Consider the following 15,613-nt stretch of genomic DNA (forward strand, 5'->3'; position numbering starts at 1 on the left):
CTCGATTCGCACATCTAACAACATATGGCTTTGATGCTACTACATCTCTCTCATCGTCGAGGATACTGAATTAATATTAATGTAGCTGGCGTTGTGACTGGCAGCTGCGGTTAACAGATGTTCTGCAAAAATCAGCCAACAACATTCTCTGGGATTTAGGAGAACGGGGGAAACATGCATGAGGCTTTTCAGCTCGCCAGTGCTGCTTTCTGCGGTAGATAAACAGAGAGCTCTGGGAGTCAAAACAACAGTCAACAGCGAGCAAGCTAAACTGGTTAGGTTACAGCAACCACCTACTACAACCACAGCTCCCAATCTTACATTCCTTAAGAAAAGCTAGGGTGAAATGGACAGAGACAGAGCAGTACATTACAGTTCCTTACAATAGCAACGTTGCCTACCTCTCCCTCCTCTTCCCTTCGCAGTGTCAAACAGCAAACAGCTCCTCGCTATTTTAATAATCCTGCTTCTTTGGCCAAACTTCTGCTACCCTCTGATATCCCATTAAAGGAGAGTTTACCTCATGGAACCAGGAAGGAATAAGATCGGCCGAGAAGAGTAAACGTGCCCTTACAAGGAAGTGCTGAAAAGGTTTTCTTAAAGGGGAAATGGCATGTTTTTATCAAGCTTCTGTAGTCTGTGACATTTCACCCTTTCTTTATTTATAATAGAGCCTTTTTTTAGCCTTTTAATTTAATGTTTTTTGCTTTATCTTACTGTGTTGTAGCACTCTGAGATTTTATATGTAAAGTGCTTTTATAAATAAAATGTATTATTATTATTATTATTATTATTGCAGCTATGAGCAAATATTATACAAATCTATTCATTTAATTTGTGTTGGCCTAGCCCTATATTCTATTACCCAAGAGGTCTAGACTTTGTATAGGCATTTTAGCTGCTACATACATGGTTGCTGGTTCAAGCCTGCTCAGTCTCCCCACAAACAGCCGGAGGTAATAAACAGTCAAATTATTTCAAATAGGCTTTACAGTAAATTAGAGACTGCTCAAATACATGATTAACGTTTTTTGTACATATAATGACAACAATGACTTTGCTCCCCCCCAAAAAGTACGAATAGTTGTACGAATAGTTTTCAGCTGAACTAACATGTAAAATCATGTGGGGAATGGGGATGGGTCTTGACCCGGCAATGTGGAAAGAATGGACAGTATTGCACCTTTAGCTCTGCTGACTGTACCTATGCCATTTGCCTTACATCATATCAGCTACATATCCTAACGCTACATTGTGAAACGGGCAGGTACACGCCGTGGAGAGGCTAGAAACAAAATCACAGGCAATTGTTTGATTAATAAATCACAGGAGGAATGTTTGATTAATAATTAATAATAGTGTTAAAAGGGTTAAGCAATCCTGGCCAATGTAATCCAATGAGATAGGCTGTGTCCATAAATATTCATACTGCCTACTGATTACTAAAAGTAGGCTATATACTGCATACGAACCATATGACACACTATTTAGGCCATGTTTGGTAAAAAAAAAAAAAGTATGCAAAAAGCAACACATTTCAACAGGCCCAATCCCATTTCTTATTTTTTTTTACCCCTAAACCTCTTTTTCGAGTGCCCCTTGCTTTTCGACTTGCCCCTCGGAACAGAGTTGTACATGTCATTCATACTGAGAAATCATGATCTGTGTAACTCTGCCATGTTGTTCATGGTAATAATTGGTTCAATTTCGCTACTGCCTGCCTCCCTTACCTGCTGTTTTGAATTGTGGAATTAAAATCGGAAAGGACATCCTGAATAGAGTGAAGTGAATTCATGAGAAGCCACATCTAGTATGACATCATGGCATTTTCTACATACTCAATTTCACATGTGCAAAGCTTGCATAGCCTACTGTAAACTTGCATACTCGGACAGGCGAGTATGCGAGTGCAGCGATCCAGGTTTGAGTGCAAGTAATATAACACACACTTCATGTTCTTCTATATACTGCAAATAAGTAACTCATAATAATAATTTTTAAAAAGCTCTTATCAAAGATTTGAGGCACATGATTCACACAGTAAGTAATTGGGCCAGTCTACCTCAACGTTCAAAGGAAACTTTTACGCAGGCGTACTCGTACTATAGGGTGCGTTCGTAAGTACGCTCTGGAAATCTGCACTGGTTTCAACTGAAATCAGTTAAATTTCCGAACGATCAGAGAGCACCACGGGTGCGCTTCGGTGAGCATATTTACGAACACACCCAGAGTAGCCAACACTTCCTGGTCCGCGGAGCGCAGTGTGTGAAGTCACGTGTGGTCCGGTAGTGCGCATATTAGTGGCGGAACACTAGTGTACTGAACGTACATACTTTCATTCGTTGCTTCAAGCTGCTTAAATTCTGATTTCCTCGTCGTCGCAGGATGCATACAGCGCAAAATCTCATGAAGGTTTTCGTAACGAGACGCATTCCGCAAGAGGGGATGAAGATCCTCTCCCAGGCAGGAGTGTACGTGTACGTGTACTTTATCTGTCGCTTAAGCTAACGCTCTTTTAGATATGCTTTTTATTATGCGCTGTAACTTTGTCGAGCTCGTGCATGCCTGTCATCATTATGGTTATCAGCAGCAATAATCTGCTATCAAACTCCATTACTGCAAGGCCAGTCCTAAACTCAACCTTAACCTTTCCTGTTTAACCTACTGCATTGATTCACACACACACACACACACACACACACACACACACACACACACACACACACACACACACACACACACACACACACACACACACACACACACACACACGCACAAGCACGCACACGCACAAGCACAAGCAGGGTAATGTTACAGTGTTCTGAAAGTTGTAGTTCACTGAAGTTGCACTTGCTTGTGACCTTTCTTCAGGTCACATTCAGTATCATGGTAGGCTTGCTTGCCTGGCTCTATACAAGCACCTATGGAAAAATAAATGGTAGAATACATATTAAAATAAAGGTAAAGGGGAAAACACAGACAAACTAAGCACATTAAAATAAAATAAACATGGGCACAGTTGAGAGTATGTGGCATAGTTGATTTATAATCCAAATGAAAGAAATGTGTCACATAATATGTATAATATATTATACATACTCTCACACTGACTTAGAACTACATAACATATGACTTTGAGTTTGAGTAAATTTGAGTTTTTTGTCTTCTCTCCCTCCTCTCCCCACGGTGTCCATGGAAACAGTTGTAAGGTGTCCTTGTGGGACTCCGATGAACCTGTCCCCAGGGCGGAGCTTCTGCAGGGCGTGGCTGGAGCTCATGGACTGCTGTGCTTGCTGTCAGACCGGATCGATGCTGAGGTTCTGGAGGCAGCAGGTACTGAACGAAGCCATGGATAGATTAGCTTCTATTTCTCATTTTTCAATTTCCAACATTTTGGACCCTATCTACTCTCTTTTAAGCTGAATTATTCAATACCTTATTTCTGCTCAGGACCAAACCTGAAGGTGATCAGTACCCTGTCTGTCGGATTTGACCACATGGCACTCAACGAGATCAAGAAGCGGTAATATGCTAATTTTCATGACCATTTACCTACAGGAATTATGCATCAGCAAGTAACAATTGGTCTCTTGATGACTGCAGTCAAGAGTCTTGGGCTATGATTGACCCAAATAAAATAAAATTAAAAGTAAGTCACTGTCTCATAGTTTCTGATTTTTGCCACCTTCTCCCCCTGGTCCCTGGCAGTGGGGTGCGTGTGGGGTACACTCCCGATGTCCTGACTGACGCCACGGCAGAGCTGACTGTCGCTCTGCTCCTAGCCACGGCCCGACGGCTACCGGAGGGAGTGGAGGAGGTTAAGAAGTTAGTCTGTTTATTTACCTTCGTCACGCTCTCATCTTCAACTTCAGATCTTCACTCTACTGTTTTTTAATGACTGGTCTTTTAGTGAAATACTGTACTTCATAACATCTGAATGAATATGACCATAACAGAATCCCCCCCTCTCCCTCTTTCTCTCTCTCTCTCTCTGTTCATCTATCTCTCAGTGGTGGTTGGAGCACATGGAAACCCCTCTGGTTGTGTGGTTATGGTCTGTCTGGCAGTACGGTTGGGGTCATTGGACTGGGGCGCATAGGTAAAGAACCGTGGTTGATTGGTAGATTGGATCCTGTGACTCCTGTAGAGTTCAGGTTATATATACAGTATATACAGTAATGTGATGTCAATCGGTTGAATGGCTTCTGAATGAGTCGATGGGCTGTCTGTTGTTTTTCCTCAGGTATGGCCATCGCCAGGAGACTGAAACCTTTTGGAGTGAAGAGACTCCTGTACTCTGGGAGAACAGCCAAATCACAGGCTGCAGAAGTGGAGGGAGAATATGGTGAGGAGAGGAAAGACTATAGAGAGGGGGAGGTTACAAAAAGGAGATAGTGGTGGAGAATAGAGGGGATGGGAGGGAGAAATAAATAGATAAGAGCCATGAAGGAGAGGAAAAGAGCTGTTGAGCTGTAGGTTGATCTAATCCCCCTCTCTTCTCTATGTAACAGTACCCTTGGACACGTTGGTGGCTGAGAGTGATTTCGTCGTTGTGTCCTGCTCCCTCACGCCGGCGACCCAGGGGCTGTGTGACCAGGCCTTCTTCAGTAAGATGAAGAGCACTGGAGTCTTCATCAACACCAGCAGGTAGAGTGGAGGAGCACCGCCATGTGGAGGACATAATGATAGCGTTTTGAAATGAGCTGATGTTTGTGTGTGTGTGTTGTAGGGGTGCGGTTGTGAATCAAGAGGATCTATACCAGGCCCTGTCCAGCGGCCAGATAGCTGCAGCTGGGCTGGACGTCACAACACCAGAGCCACTCCCCACAGACCACCCCCTCCTCACCCTCAAAAACTGCGGTGAGTATGAACAGAAAGGACATGAGGAGGAAAGCACGTTTATTTAGATATGCCCCTCTAATCTTTCTAGTATCAAATAGGAATTTCAACAATTTATTGACCTCTGGAACTTATCAGTAAAAATGACCAGATTCCAGATGCTTAGTTAATGGTATATGTGATGACTAACAGCCGTCTCTCCTGTCTCTTCCCCTACAGTGGTCTTGCCTCATATCGGCAGTGCCACCTACTCCACACGGGGCACCATGGCAGAGCTGTCTGCCCACAATCTGCTGGCAGGCCTACAGGGCACAGACATGCCCAGTGAACTCATCTTCTAGTGCCACCAACACCTCCACACCATCTGCCTCGTCTTGAAGCCTATTGAGCCACAGTTTCATAAACTGAAGCTGTTTAGGGAGTAGGGGTTTTCTCACCCAATCAGTATTCATTAACAGTTAAGGGATGAGAAGTCACTCCTGTGTCCAGGAATAAATGGCTGTTAGAATGTTGTTGATGTATTAACATCCTAACACTAAATTAATTTCAGATTTTCACCTTAGATCGTAGTGTTTGTATCAAATAACTCATCAGTGATACTTGACTTAGTATTTTGAGTGAGGAAATACAATGTTGCACCATTGTTGCACACATGTTGCACCGTTGGAAACCCCAACACATACTACTCTTACTGTACTTCTCAAGGGTCAACATGTAGAAAGGTATAGAACGGATCTGTAGCTACTGTACTGTTGTTGTTAAGATCTAACTATTCTAACAATGAATTATTCTAACAATTCATTTCTGATGGATTTAACTGTTTACTTTACTAAGTGAATGAATTGAGTCGTTAGTGTGTGTTTTCATTCCAGTTGAATGTTTCTTATTGAGAAACGTGTCACAGATTGTCTCTAGCACTCTGCATGTTCTTATGTACTCGACATGCTCCGTTAAATTGTGTCTCATCACTCCAATTTTCTCTAATGCTGTCTGTCATTGTCCGTCTCTCCGTCAAGGAATGAATGAGTTCATCAATGTAACAGTCCATTGTTATTTTCCTTATCAAAAGTTATAAAGTTTTAATGAATACATATTGATTACATTTAACAGACAGCAGTCAGTTTATTACAACACAGTAGTGTTCAATATTAACTTTGAATGATTAACATTTCTTCTGAACATGAATGTCAAACCATACCAAGAGTCTCCAAGTCCTAAATACTGCATTAAAAAGGTCTTGGTTTGGTAGGTCTTAGAGCAGGGTCGCTGGGAGGTGACCGCTCTTCCAGCGCAGACATGTGCTGGACACAGAGTGCTTGTACAGGTGGGAGGATTGACTGAAGCGTTTGCCACACTTGAGGCAGGCGTAGGGCTTCTCCCCCGTGTGCACGCGGATGTGCTTCTTACAGTCTGTCAGTGTCAGGAAGGTCTTACAGCAGATACGGCAGGCGTACTTTCTTGTCCCCTCCACCACAATGACATCATGCTCCATCAGGGCCTTCTTACACTTGGACAGGACGTCATCTGAGGCTCTGGTGAGAGCAGGGAGAGCTGCTGGCACAGAGGATGAAGAGGCATCCTGTGGCTGGGTGCCGTCTGTTTGGGCTTCAGAGTTGGGGGTCACTTTTGGGGCAATGCGACGGAAAGCTGGCACCCCTATGCAGCCCCCTCCTCTGGTTATCTCACACATGTTGAGTCGAGAGAGGGAAGGGTGTAGACTGAGACTGCCCAGGCTTGGCCCTACACCCTCCAGGAACCCACCTAGCACGTCCTTGGTGGGCTGGAGGATGAGGGTGTTGCTGAAACTTTGGCTCTCGCCAGCCAGAATCTGCTGGTAGGGAACAGATGTCACTGGGAACATAAGGGAGGAGGAGGAGGAAGGGAAGGTGTTTGTTGTCTCCAAGTTATGAGCTGATCCACCAGTCTCTCCACCTTCTACCTGAACTTCACTGAAGGTGGTGTTAGGCACTCTCTCCTCCCTAACTGCCCCACTGCCCCACTGGCTTCTGGGGATAAGGATGCAAGAAAGACCCAGATCTCCCAAGCTGTCTAGGCCCTCGTCATCATTTGCCCCCTCTTTGTGTGTCTCTGTCTGGGAATCAGCGCATGATCTGAGGTTTGTTGAGTTTTGGTCGTCTTCATTTAGGCTGCTTGTGACTTTCCCATCATTCGCTGGTTCATCCAGAGGGTTGCTGTTGTCCTCCGTTGGGGACGGAGGGTCATCACCTGGCGTCTCTGGAGACAAACAGCTGAGGTGTTCACTCTTCACCACAACCACCTTCTGCTCCTCCTCTTCCTCCTCCTCCTCTCCCACTTTCACTTTAACCATAATCCCTCCATCCTCCAGCAAGCTGTCTGCGTGACCCTCTCCCTTGTCATCCCCCTGAGTCCCCACTCTGCTATCTGATTGGCTCGGGAGCTGAATCTCCTCTTGTGACAATTCTCCCCTAGTTGTCTCATACTTCTCCTCCTCCTCCTCCTCCTCTGCACCTTCTCTCTCCAGCAAGAAGCCCTCGTCTGTCTTTAGGGAGTCTGGGGAGGGATGCTCCTCTGCTCCATTTCTACATGCGATACTCCTGGTCACCCTTGGAGAGCTCTCCCTAAGGTCCTCCACAGTGAGCCTGCTGGTTCTCTGCTTGCTGGGCCTCTCATGAAACGCCTGGGGAGAGGAGGACTTGCGTTTGTGGAGGCGTTTAGTGGGGGAGGCAGCCTGCTGCTCCACACCAACATCAGTCTCGACCCCACCATCCCTGCCTCCAGCCTGGCTAGCCTCCACAGCAATGGCTGCCGTCTGCGATGGAGACTGCCTCATGTGCTGGTCCACTGTATGCACTGATGACCTCCAACCACGGGGGGGTGATGTGGGGAAGTTGCGGGAGGTGAGGTTGTGCTTGCAGGCCCTGACCACTGTGTTGAGGTGCAGGTGGGAGGCAGCTAGGAGCACGTCCATCACGTTGGAGGCCCCCAGGGTGAGAGTGGAGGTGTAAATCATGTCCAGCAGGGCAGCGAAAGCCTCAGACGTCACCACCTCCTGGTCCAGCTCCATCACACTAGTGCCTCCGCCTCCACCACCGTCATCCCCGTCCGCCGTGGTTAGAAGGGCCTTGAAGTGTGTGCTGCAGGCTGCTAAGACGGAGCGGTGGGCCCTGAAGCGTTGACTGCCCACCAGAATCACACAGTCACAGAGCTGACCGTGAGTGCGCTGGTGGTTCAGCTGTTGGAAGATATGCTCAAAGTGACCTGGGAAGTTCATATTATCCTGAGGATGAAAAAAAAGAGTTGTTAAACTGAGTGGACAAGTACCCCAAACAGGTAGGTGCATGGATCACTGGGCGCATCACTTTTGGTTGGACATCTCAAAATATATATGCCATAAAATAAACCTAAATCTATGAATGACCAACTGTTACAAGGAAACACTGTTAGTGGGGGGGCATGCAGTACACTTCATTATGTTATGATCAAAGGAAGTAGCATATTACAGTTCGTTATACTAATTAATTGACCCGATCAACGCTTGAATTGCAGTTTCCGTCCACCTGTCTGGCACTACTGCCCAGTACCCACCATCCTCCTAGACTTCTGTCGGAGGTCTTGAGTCGCTGAATTGAATAGCCTCGTGTCTCTTTTGCTAATCGAGTACTACAAGTATGCATAGCGGTCAGCGTCCAAAAAAACGAATGTTTATCATTTTACCTCATATGTGCTTTTCTAGACAATTTTCTTGTCTGCAGAAGATGTTTCAGGAGATGGTTTTTGCGAGGATGAGAGGGGGCGGGCCTATTGTCTTAAGACAGATAGCGCGACTCCGCCCAAACGGACAGTAGGTTAGATAAATATCTAAACGTATGTATAATATGTATGGTAGTTCAGTTAGATAAATCTATAAACGTATGTATAATATGTATGTTAGATAAATATAGAAACGTATGTATAATATGTATGGTAGTTCAGGCGAAGCGGCGTCGCGGCTGAATGACGACACGAGACGTCAAACATCATCGCACAACAACACTGAGGGACGCTGATGACGAGCGGCGCGGTCGCGACTTGTCTCGTCGTCTGACTGGACTGCTGTCTAAAACTGATCTGCTATTCGTCTTACACTTTCAATTAACAATATAGATCGGGGAAAAAAACATGTGGTAACATCTGCTAAAATAGGCATCATTTTGCTTTGAAATCATAGGAATGTGCGACATTATTGGATGCATTACTGGACTTAACACTGCCGTCCTCCTTAAAAAGTAGACAACAGCGCCCCCGTGTGGCACAGCCCCCGTGTGGCACAGCTGATTAGGAGAACAGTACTTGTCTCATGTCTGAGGGTAGGCAGCGGACGGTGTTTGAGGTCAATTTGGCATACTTTCCAGCCCTGTATTTACACATAAACCTGAATATTCCCAGCAAAAAAATGCATTTGAAGCAGATAAAACATTGCGATGTAATAAGTGACAGCTCTCATGGTGGCTTGACAATAAACAGACATTCAAACACATTTCCACGTCTTCCCTTTATTGCATGGGGCTCACATAAGTGGCAACATTATCATTCTTTCCACGAAGAGGAGACATTCTGAATATTGTCAATGAATGCTTTGCACTGTAACAAAACAAAAAAAAGTCAGTAGTTTGCTGTTACTGAGCACTAATGAAAAAGACTACCATGAACAAAAACAGACAACATCAAGTTGTCCCCATCAAGAGTCCCCAAGTCCTAAAAAGTGCATCAAAAAGTCATAACAAACACCACTCAAATAATGTCTTGGTTTGGTTGGCCTTAGAGCAGGGTCACTGGGAGGTGACTGCTCTTCCAGCGCAGGCAGATGGTCTTGGAGTGCTTCACAGGTGGGAGGATTGACTGAAGCGTTTGGACTTCTCACCCATGTGCAGACGGATGTGCTTCTTACAGTCTGTCAGTGTCAGGAAGGTCTTACAGCAGATCCGGCAGCCATACTTCCTCGTCCCCCCCACCACAATGACATTATGCTCCATCAGGGCCTTCTTACACTTGGACAGGATGTCATCTGAGGCTCTGGTGAGAGCAGGGAGAGCTGCTGGCACGGAGGATGAAGAGGCATCCTGTGGCTGGGTGCCGTCTGTTTGGGCTTCAGAGTTTGGGGTAAATTTTGGGGCAATGCGACGGAGAGCTGGCATCCCTAAGCTGCCCCCTCCTCTGGTTATCTCACACATGTTGGGTCGAGAGAGGGAAGGGTGTAGACTGAGACTGCCCAGGCTTGGCCCTACACCCTTCAGGAACCCACCTAGTACGTCCTTGGTGGGCTGGAGCATGAGGGTGTTGCTGAAACTTTGGCTCTCGCCAGTCAGAATCTGGTGGTAGGGAACAGATGTCACTGGGAACATAAGGGAGGAGGAGGAGGAAGGGAGGGTGTTTGTTGTCTCCAAGTTATGTGCTGATCCACCAGTCTCTCTACCTTCTACATGAACTTCACTGAAGGTGGTGTTAGGCACTCTCTCCTCCCTAACTGCCCCACTGCCCCACTGGCTTCTGGGGCTAAGGATGCAGGAAAGACCCAGATCTTCCAGGTTGTCTATGCCCTCATCATCATTTGACCCCTCTTTGTGTGTCTCTGTCTGGGGATCAGTGCTTGATCTGAGGTTTGTTGAGGTTTGGCCGTCTTCATTTAGGCTGGGTGTGACTTTCCCATCATTCGCTGGTTCATCCAGAGGGTTGCTGTTGTCCTCCGTTGGGGACGGAGGATCATTGGGCTCAACTGGCATCTCTGGATATGAACAGCTGAGGTGTTCACTCTTCACCACAACTACCTTCTGCTCCTCCTCTTCCTCCTCTCCCACTTTCACTTTAACCATAATCCCTCCATCCACTAGCAAGCCGTCTGGGTGACCCTCTCCTTTGCCATCCCACTGCGTCCTCCCAACACTGCTATCTGATTGGCTAGGCAGCTGAATTTCCTCTTGTGCTGATTCTCCCCTAGTTGTCTCATACTTCTCCTCCTCCTCCTCTGCACCTTCTCTCTCCAGCAAGAAGCCCTCGTCTGTCTTTAGGGAGTCTGGGGAGGGAAGCTCCTCTGCTCCATCTCTACATGCGATACTCCTGGTCACCCTTGGAGAGCTCTCCCTAAGGTCCTCCACAGTGAGCCTGCTGGTTCTCTGCTTGCTGGGCCTCTCCTCATGAAACGCTTGGGGAGAGGAGGACTTGCGTTTGTGGAGGCGTTTAGTGGGGGAGGCAGTCTGCTGCTCCACACCAACATCAGTCTCGACCCCACCATCCCTGCCTCCAGCCTGGCTAGCCTCCACCCCAGCCTCTCCCTTGTTGAGGCCTTCTTCCAGAGCAGAGCTGTCCAGGCTGAGTCCTAGCTGCTGGAGAAGGACTGACCTCGGCTGCCTGGAGTTGACCACAGCAATGGCTGCCGTCTGCGATGGAGACTGCCTCATGTGCTGGTCCACTGTATGCACTGACGACCTCCAACCATGGGGGGGTGATGTGGGGAACTTGCGGGAGGCAAGGTTGTGCTTGCAGGCCCTGACCACTGTGTTGAGGTGCAGGTGGGAGGCAGCTAGGAGCACGTCCATCACGTTGGAGGCCCCCAGGGTGAGAGTGGAGGTGTAGATCATGTCCAGCAGGGCAGCGAAAGCCTCAGACGTCACCACCTCCGGGTCCAGCACCATCACACTAGCGCCCCCGCCCCCACCCCCTCCACCACCGTCATCCCCGTCCGCCGTGGTCAGAAGGGCCTTGAAGTGTGTGCTGCAGGCTGCTAAGACGGAGCGGTGGGCCCTGAAGCGTTGACTGCCCACCAGAATCACACAGTCACAGAGCTGACCGTGAGTGCGCTGGTGGTTCAGCTGTTGGAAGATATGCTCAAAGTGACCTGGGAAGTCCATATTATCTTGAGGATGAATAAAAAGAGTTGTCAAACTGAGTGGACAGGTACCCCAAACCTAAATTAATGACCAACTGTTCCAATGAAGAGCTGTCAGTGGGGGGGCATAAAGTCCACTTTATTGTGTTATGATCAAAGGAAGTAGCATATTACAGTCCGATCAACGCTTGCGGTTTCCTTCCACCTGTCTGTCTATGACTCTATCTTCATACTGTCTCCACCATGCTCCTAGACTTCTATCGGGGGCTCTAGTCTAATCTGAATTGAATAGCCTCGTGTCTCATTTGCTAAACCGAATATGCATAGCGGTCAACATCCAAAAAACGAATGTATTTCATTTTACCTGATATGTGCTTTTCTAGACAATCTTATTGCCTGCGAAAGACGTTTCTGCACGCGGTTTTGGCAAGGATGGGGGGGGGCGGGCTTGTTGTCGACTCCGCCCAAACTGATAGTGGTTCACATACCGTAGATATAAACATACACATATCTTCAGGCGAAGCGGCGTCGCGCTGGAATGACGTAGTCACGAACCAAATATGGTCTTCACGCCGGTTGGGACTTGAAGAACGCCTCCGGCCGGAGCGGGATAGACTTGAAACATCGGAACATTGGACAAAAACACGGAAGGAATATCACTTGTCTAGCCTTCTGACCGGACTGCTGTCTAAAACTGGCTTGCTATTCATCAGTTATGATCAATTAACAGTATTAATCGGAAAAACATATTGGAACGTTTGCTAAAATAGGCATCATTTAGCTTTGAAATAATAGGAATGTGCATACAATTACATAATTGGATGCATTACTGGACTTCACACTGCCGTCCTCCTTAGACATTGGACAACAGCGCCCCCGTGTTGCACAGCTGACTGGGAGAACAGTCCCTCATGTATGATGTCTGAGGGGAGGCAGCGGACGGTGTTTGAGGTCAATTTGACATGCATTGTATCCCTGTATTTACACCTAAACTTGAATATTCCCGGCAAAAATGCATTTGAAGGAGATTAAACATTGCAATGTAATAAGTGACAGCTTTCAAGCTGCCTTGACAATAAACATAGACATTCAATCACATTTCAATGTCTTCCCTTTATTGCATGTGGTTCACTTCACACAAGTGTCAAAATTACCATTCGTTAAACAAGAGGAGACATTCCGAATATTGTCGATAAATGCGTTGCACTGTAAAAAAAAAAAAAAAAAAACAGTTCCTCGCTCTTACTGGGCACTAATGAAAAAGACAACCATGAACATGGCTGGCAAATGACAACATTTAATGTTTAATGTCCAAAGGCTGTAGCTTGTAAGTCTTTCATCTTGGATCCATCATGTGATGTTTCTCTTTTTCATGTTGATGTCCATCATTTTTTTTGCAGTAAACGTCCAGATTGGAGTAATGAAGAGGTAGTTGTTCTCATATGCTGTCCAACTTCTTCAAAACGTAAGGGGCTGTAATGGCAAGAAGTAAACATAACATGTCGGTTACACACTTACACACTCTCTCTCTCACACACACACACACACACACACACACACACACACACACACACACACACACACACACGAGTTTGTATTACCGTGTTATCGAAGTTACATGCTTACCGTTGCTTAACAACCAATAAACAACTGTTCAGCGGATGAATACACTTACAATAAAACACAGTTCCATTAAAATACATTAATTAAAAGTTTGTCTTGTCTTTCTTTTGTGAAATATTGATAGATAAATGTGGTAACCGTCGAAACCGTGGTATGTCGTGGATATCGGCACAGCTAGGGGGTGTAACTAGCTATGCATATATCCACGACATACCACCACTTCTGGTTCCATAACGCTTCATTGTGCAACATGCTAACATGCCATCCTAGGCTAGAGAACATCTCTGACACTTACTGACTCGGAGAAGGGCGATGTAAATAAGGAAATTGCGCACGGAGGTTACGACGTCTTGTCGCATTTTCTTCTTCATTTCCTCCGGGTCCATCTTTGGCCCTAACCCTTCTAGTTTAAGCATTGCGGACTGTGAAGGTGAAACACCTTATATTATCACTTCTCTAGATGTGCAGTTGGGATTGACCCGTTTGACGTTCTTTTATCATTTACCGGCGTGTTTATCGTGGTGAATTGTAAACGGAAGTATTATGGTTTAATCCGGAAATTGCGTTGACACGATAAGCACAGTGTCCTAAGAGGGACAATCTCGACGGTGGGGAGGTCAAAGCAAGAAATATTGATGACGTATTTGTAGGTTACCTGTCTATTTGCACATACCAAAGACAGGGTTGAATTGACAATATCTTTTATTAATCTATTAAATGGAGACACATATCTGGAGTTAATTTCTTAATACTCCCCATTCACCTGTTATTATCAGCATCAGCCATACGTTTATTGTTGTTTCTTATTATCAACATAAAAGTCGATAATAATGATGAATAACAATACAAATCATTTGGCCTGTAATAATAATAATAATAATAATAATAATAATAATAATAATATAATCGATAACGACAACCAAAGCAACAATAATAATATTAATTATTATTATTATTGTTATTTTTTTGTATTGTTATTATTATTAGTATTAGTAGTAGTAGTAGTAGTAGTAGTAGTAGTAGTAGTAGTAGTAGTAGTAGTAGTAGTAGTAGCAGCAGCAGCAGTAGTAGTAGTAGTAGTAGTAGTAGTAGTAGTAGTAGTAGTAGTAGTAGTAGTAGTAGTAGTAGTAGTAGTAGTAGTAGTAGTAGTAGTAGTAGTAGTAGTAGTAGTAGTAGTAGTAGTAGTAGTAGTAGTAGTAGTATTGTTATCGAAAGTAAATCTAAATCAAATCAAAGTTTATTCTTCATGTACAGAATACAACCGTAGACGGTTAATTCTTGAAATGCTTTGGACAAACTAGCTCCTTAACAGTGCAACAATTAAGTAATAATAACAACAACAACAATAACATAAGGTAGCAATCGTAGTAGGCAAAACACTAACATAATAGTGGAGTGGGAACAGTAGTGTTGACATTAGATTCAGATTCAGATTCAGATTCAGATAACGTTTATTGCCATTATGCTTGACACATATAGGAATTTGTTTTGGCATTACAGAAGTGCATTTATGCTTTTTTCACATACATGAACAAAAACAAATACAAATACAAATGCAAAAACAGGACAACACAGGACAGATAGTGCTGTATATATATATATATATATATATATATATATATATATATATATATATTAGGCATTAGGCCTACCATGTCTTAATAATCACATTCTCTAACTTGCCCTAAATCAAAGTGACCTTGTGAGGGGGGTCCTGGAGGCAGACGGGGAGGGAGGGAGTGATGAGTGTGGAGGAGAGGGAGAGAGAGAGAGAGGAGACATAGACGGGAGGGAGGGAGGGGGTGGGTTATTCTGAGCTCAGGGCCGGGGATTAAGCGGACGAGAGAGAGCAGTCCCAGTACGATGACAGCATCCAACCTAAACCCTAACCCCCACACACCACACCGTTCGGGACACATACTCGACTGATTCTTTCAAGATATTCTATATTTTCTCATTCTACACCATCTGGCCATAGCCTACTAGTCCACACCCCAGTCCGTTTCTTTCTTAGAACACGAGGTGAGTTTGCTTTTTTGCGATATTCTTCTCTTATTGTCAATAGTGTATGGATGGTGGAGGAGCGCTGGTGACACGGCGTGCACCTTACATTGATTCTGAGAATCTGGGGACGATATTTGTCATATTTGAAAAAGATGTTGATTCTGTCCGAATGTTCGTGTGGACCAGGTGCGTGTCCACTCGCGTCCCTCTTTGAGAGATGAGAGAGATCTAAATCGGATTAAGATTATCGGGGAAACAACAAAAGACTGACCATTTTTTTTCTTTGTTTACTGGCTAATCTAA

General features: G+C 45.3%; 4 protein-coding genes across 5 annotated transcripts; 1 reads left to right on the top strand and 3 right to left on the bottom strand.

Moving 5' to 3' along the window:
• Positions 1 to 2,350: 2,350 nt before the first annotated feature.
• grhpra (glyoxylate reductase/hydroxypyruvate reductase a) lies at positions 2,351 to 5,793 on the top strand. Of its 2 annotated transcripts, none has more exons than XM_080525670.1 (9): positions 2,351 to 2,471; positions 3,203 to 3,333; positions 3,451 to 3,523; positions 3,709 to 3,825; positions 4,011 to 4,099; positions 4,244 to 4,345; positions 4,512 to 4,647; positions 4,730 to 4,860; positions 5,059 to 5,793. In XM_080525670.1, exons 1-9 carry the CDS (start codon positions 2,386 to 2,388, stop codon positions 5,178 to 5,180), a joined length of 987 nt encoding a protein of 328 aa, XP_080381796.1. In that variant the 5' UTR covers positions 2,351 to 2,385; the 3' UTR covers positions 5,181 to 5,793. The 2 variants fall into 2 exon arrangements, with proteins under 2 accessions (XP_080381796.1, XP_080381797.1); XM_080525671.1 differs by having other exon boundaries at positions 2,424 to 2,477.
• A 298-nt stretch (positions 5,794 to 6,091) lies between these two features.
• On the bottom strand, positions 6,092 to 8,092 carry LOC308153886 (zinc finger and BTB domain-containing protein 5-like; the record flags this gene model as incomplete). Its single annotated transcript, XM_080527070.1, has 1 exon — positions 6,092 to 8,092. The coding sequence occupies one exon, from the start codon at positions 8,090 to 8,092 to the stop codon at positions 6,092 to 6,094; it is 2,001 nt and encodes a 666-aa protein (XP_080383196.1).
• Positions 8,093 to 9,680: 1,588 nt separating this feature from the next.
• LOC308153887 (zinc finger and BTB domain-containing protein 5-like) lies at positions 9,681 to 11,705 on the bottom strand (the record flags this gene model as incomplete). The annotated part of the gene is made up of 1 exon (XM_080527071.1): positions 9,681 to 11,705. One exon carries the CDS (start codon positions 11,703 to 11,705, stop codon positions 9,681 to 9,683), a length of 2,025 nt encoding a protein of 674 aa, XP_080383197.1.
• Positions 11,706 to 12,626: 921 nt separating this feature from the next.
• tomm5 (translocase of outer mitochondrial membrane 5 homolog (yeast)) lies at positions 12,627 to 13,838 on the bottom strand. Its single transcript, XM_080525450.1, has 2 exons — positions 13,602 to 13,838; positions 12,627 to 13,156 (listed from the first exon to the last, which is right to left on the bottom strand). Exons 1-2 carry the CDS (start codon positions 13,720 to 13,722, stop codon positions 13,122 to 13,124), a joined length of 156 nt encoding a protein of 51 aa, XP_080381576.1. The 5' UTR covers positions 13,723 to 13,838; the 3' UTR covers positions 12,627 to 13,121.
• Between the last annotated feature and the right edge of the window lie 1,775 nt (positions 13,839 to 15,613).

The sequence above is a fragment of the Nansenia antarctica genome (assembly GCF_963989245.1).
Source record: "Nansenia antarctica genome assembly, chromosome: 3".
In the NCBI taxonomy this organism is placed as follows: domain Eukaryota; kingdom Metazoa; phylum Chordata; class Actinopteri; order Argentiniformes; family Microstomatidae; genus Nansenia; species Nansenia antarctica.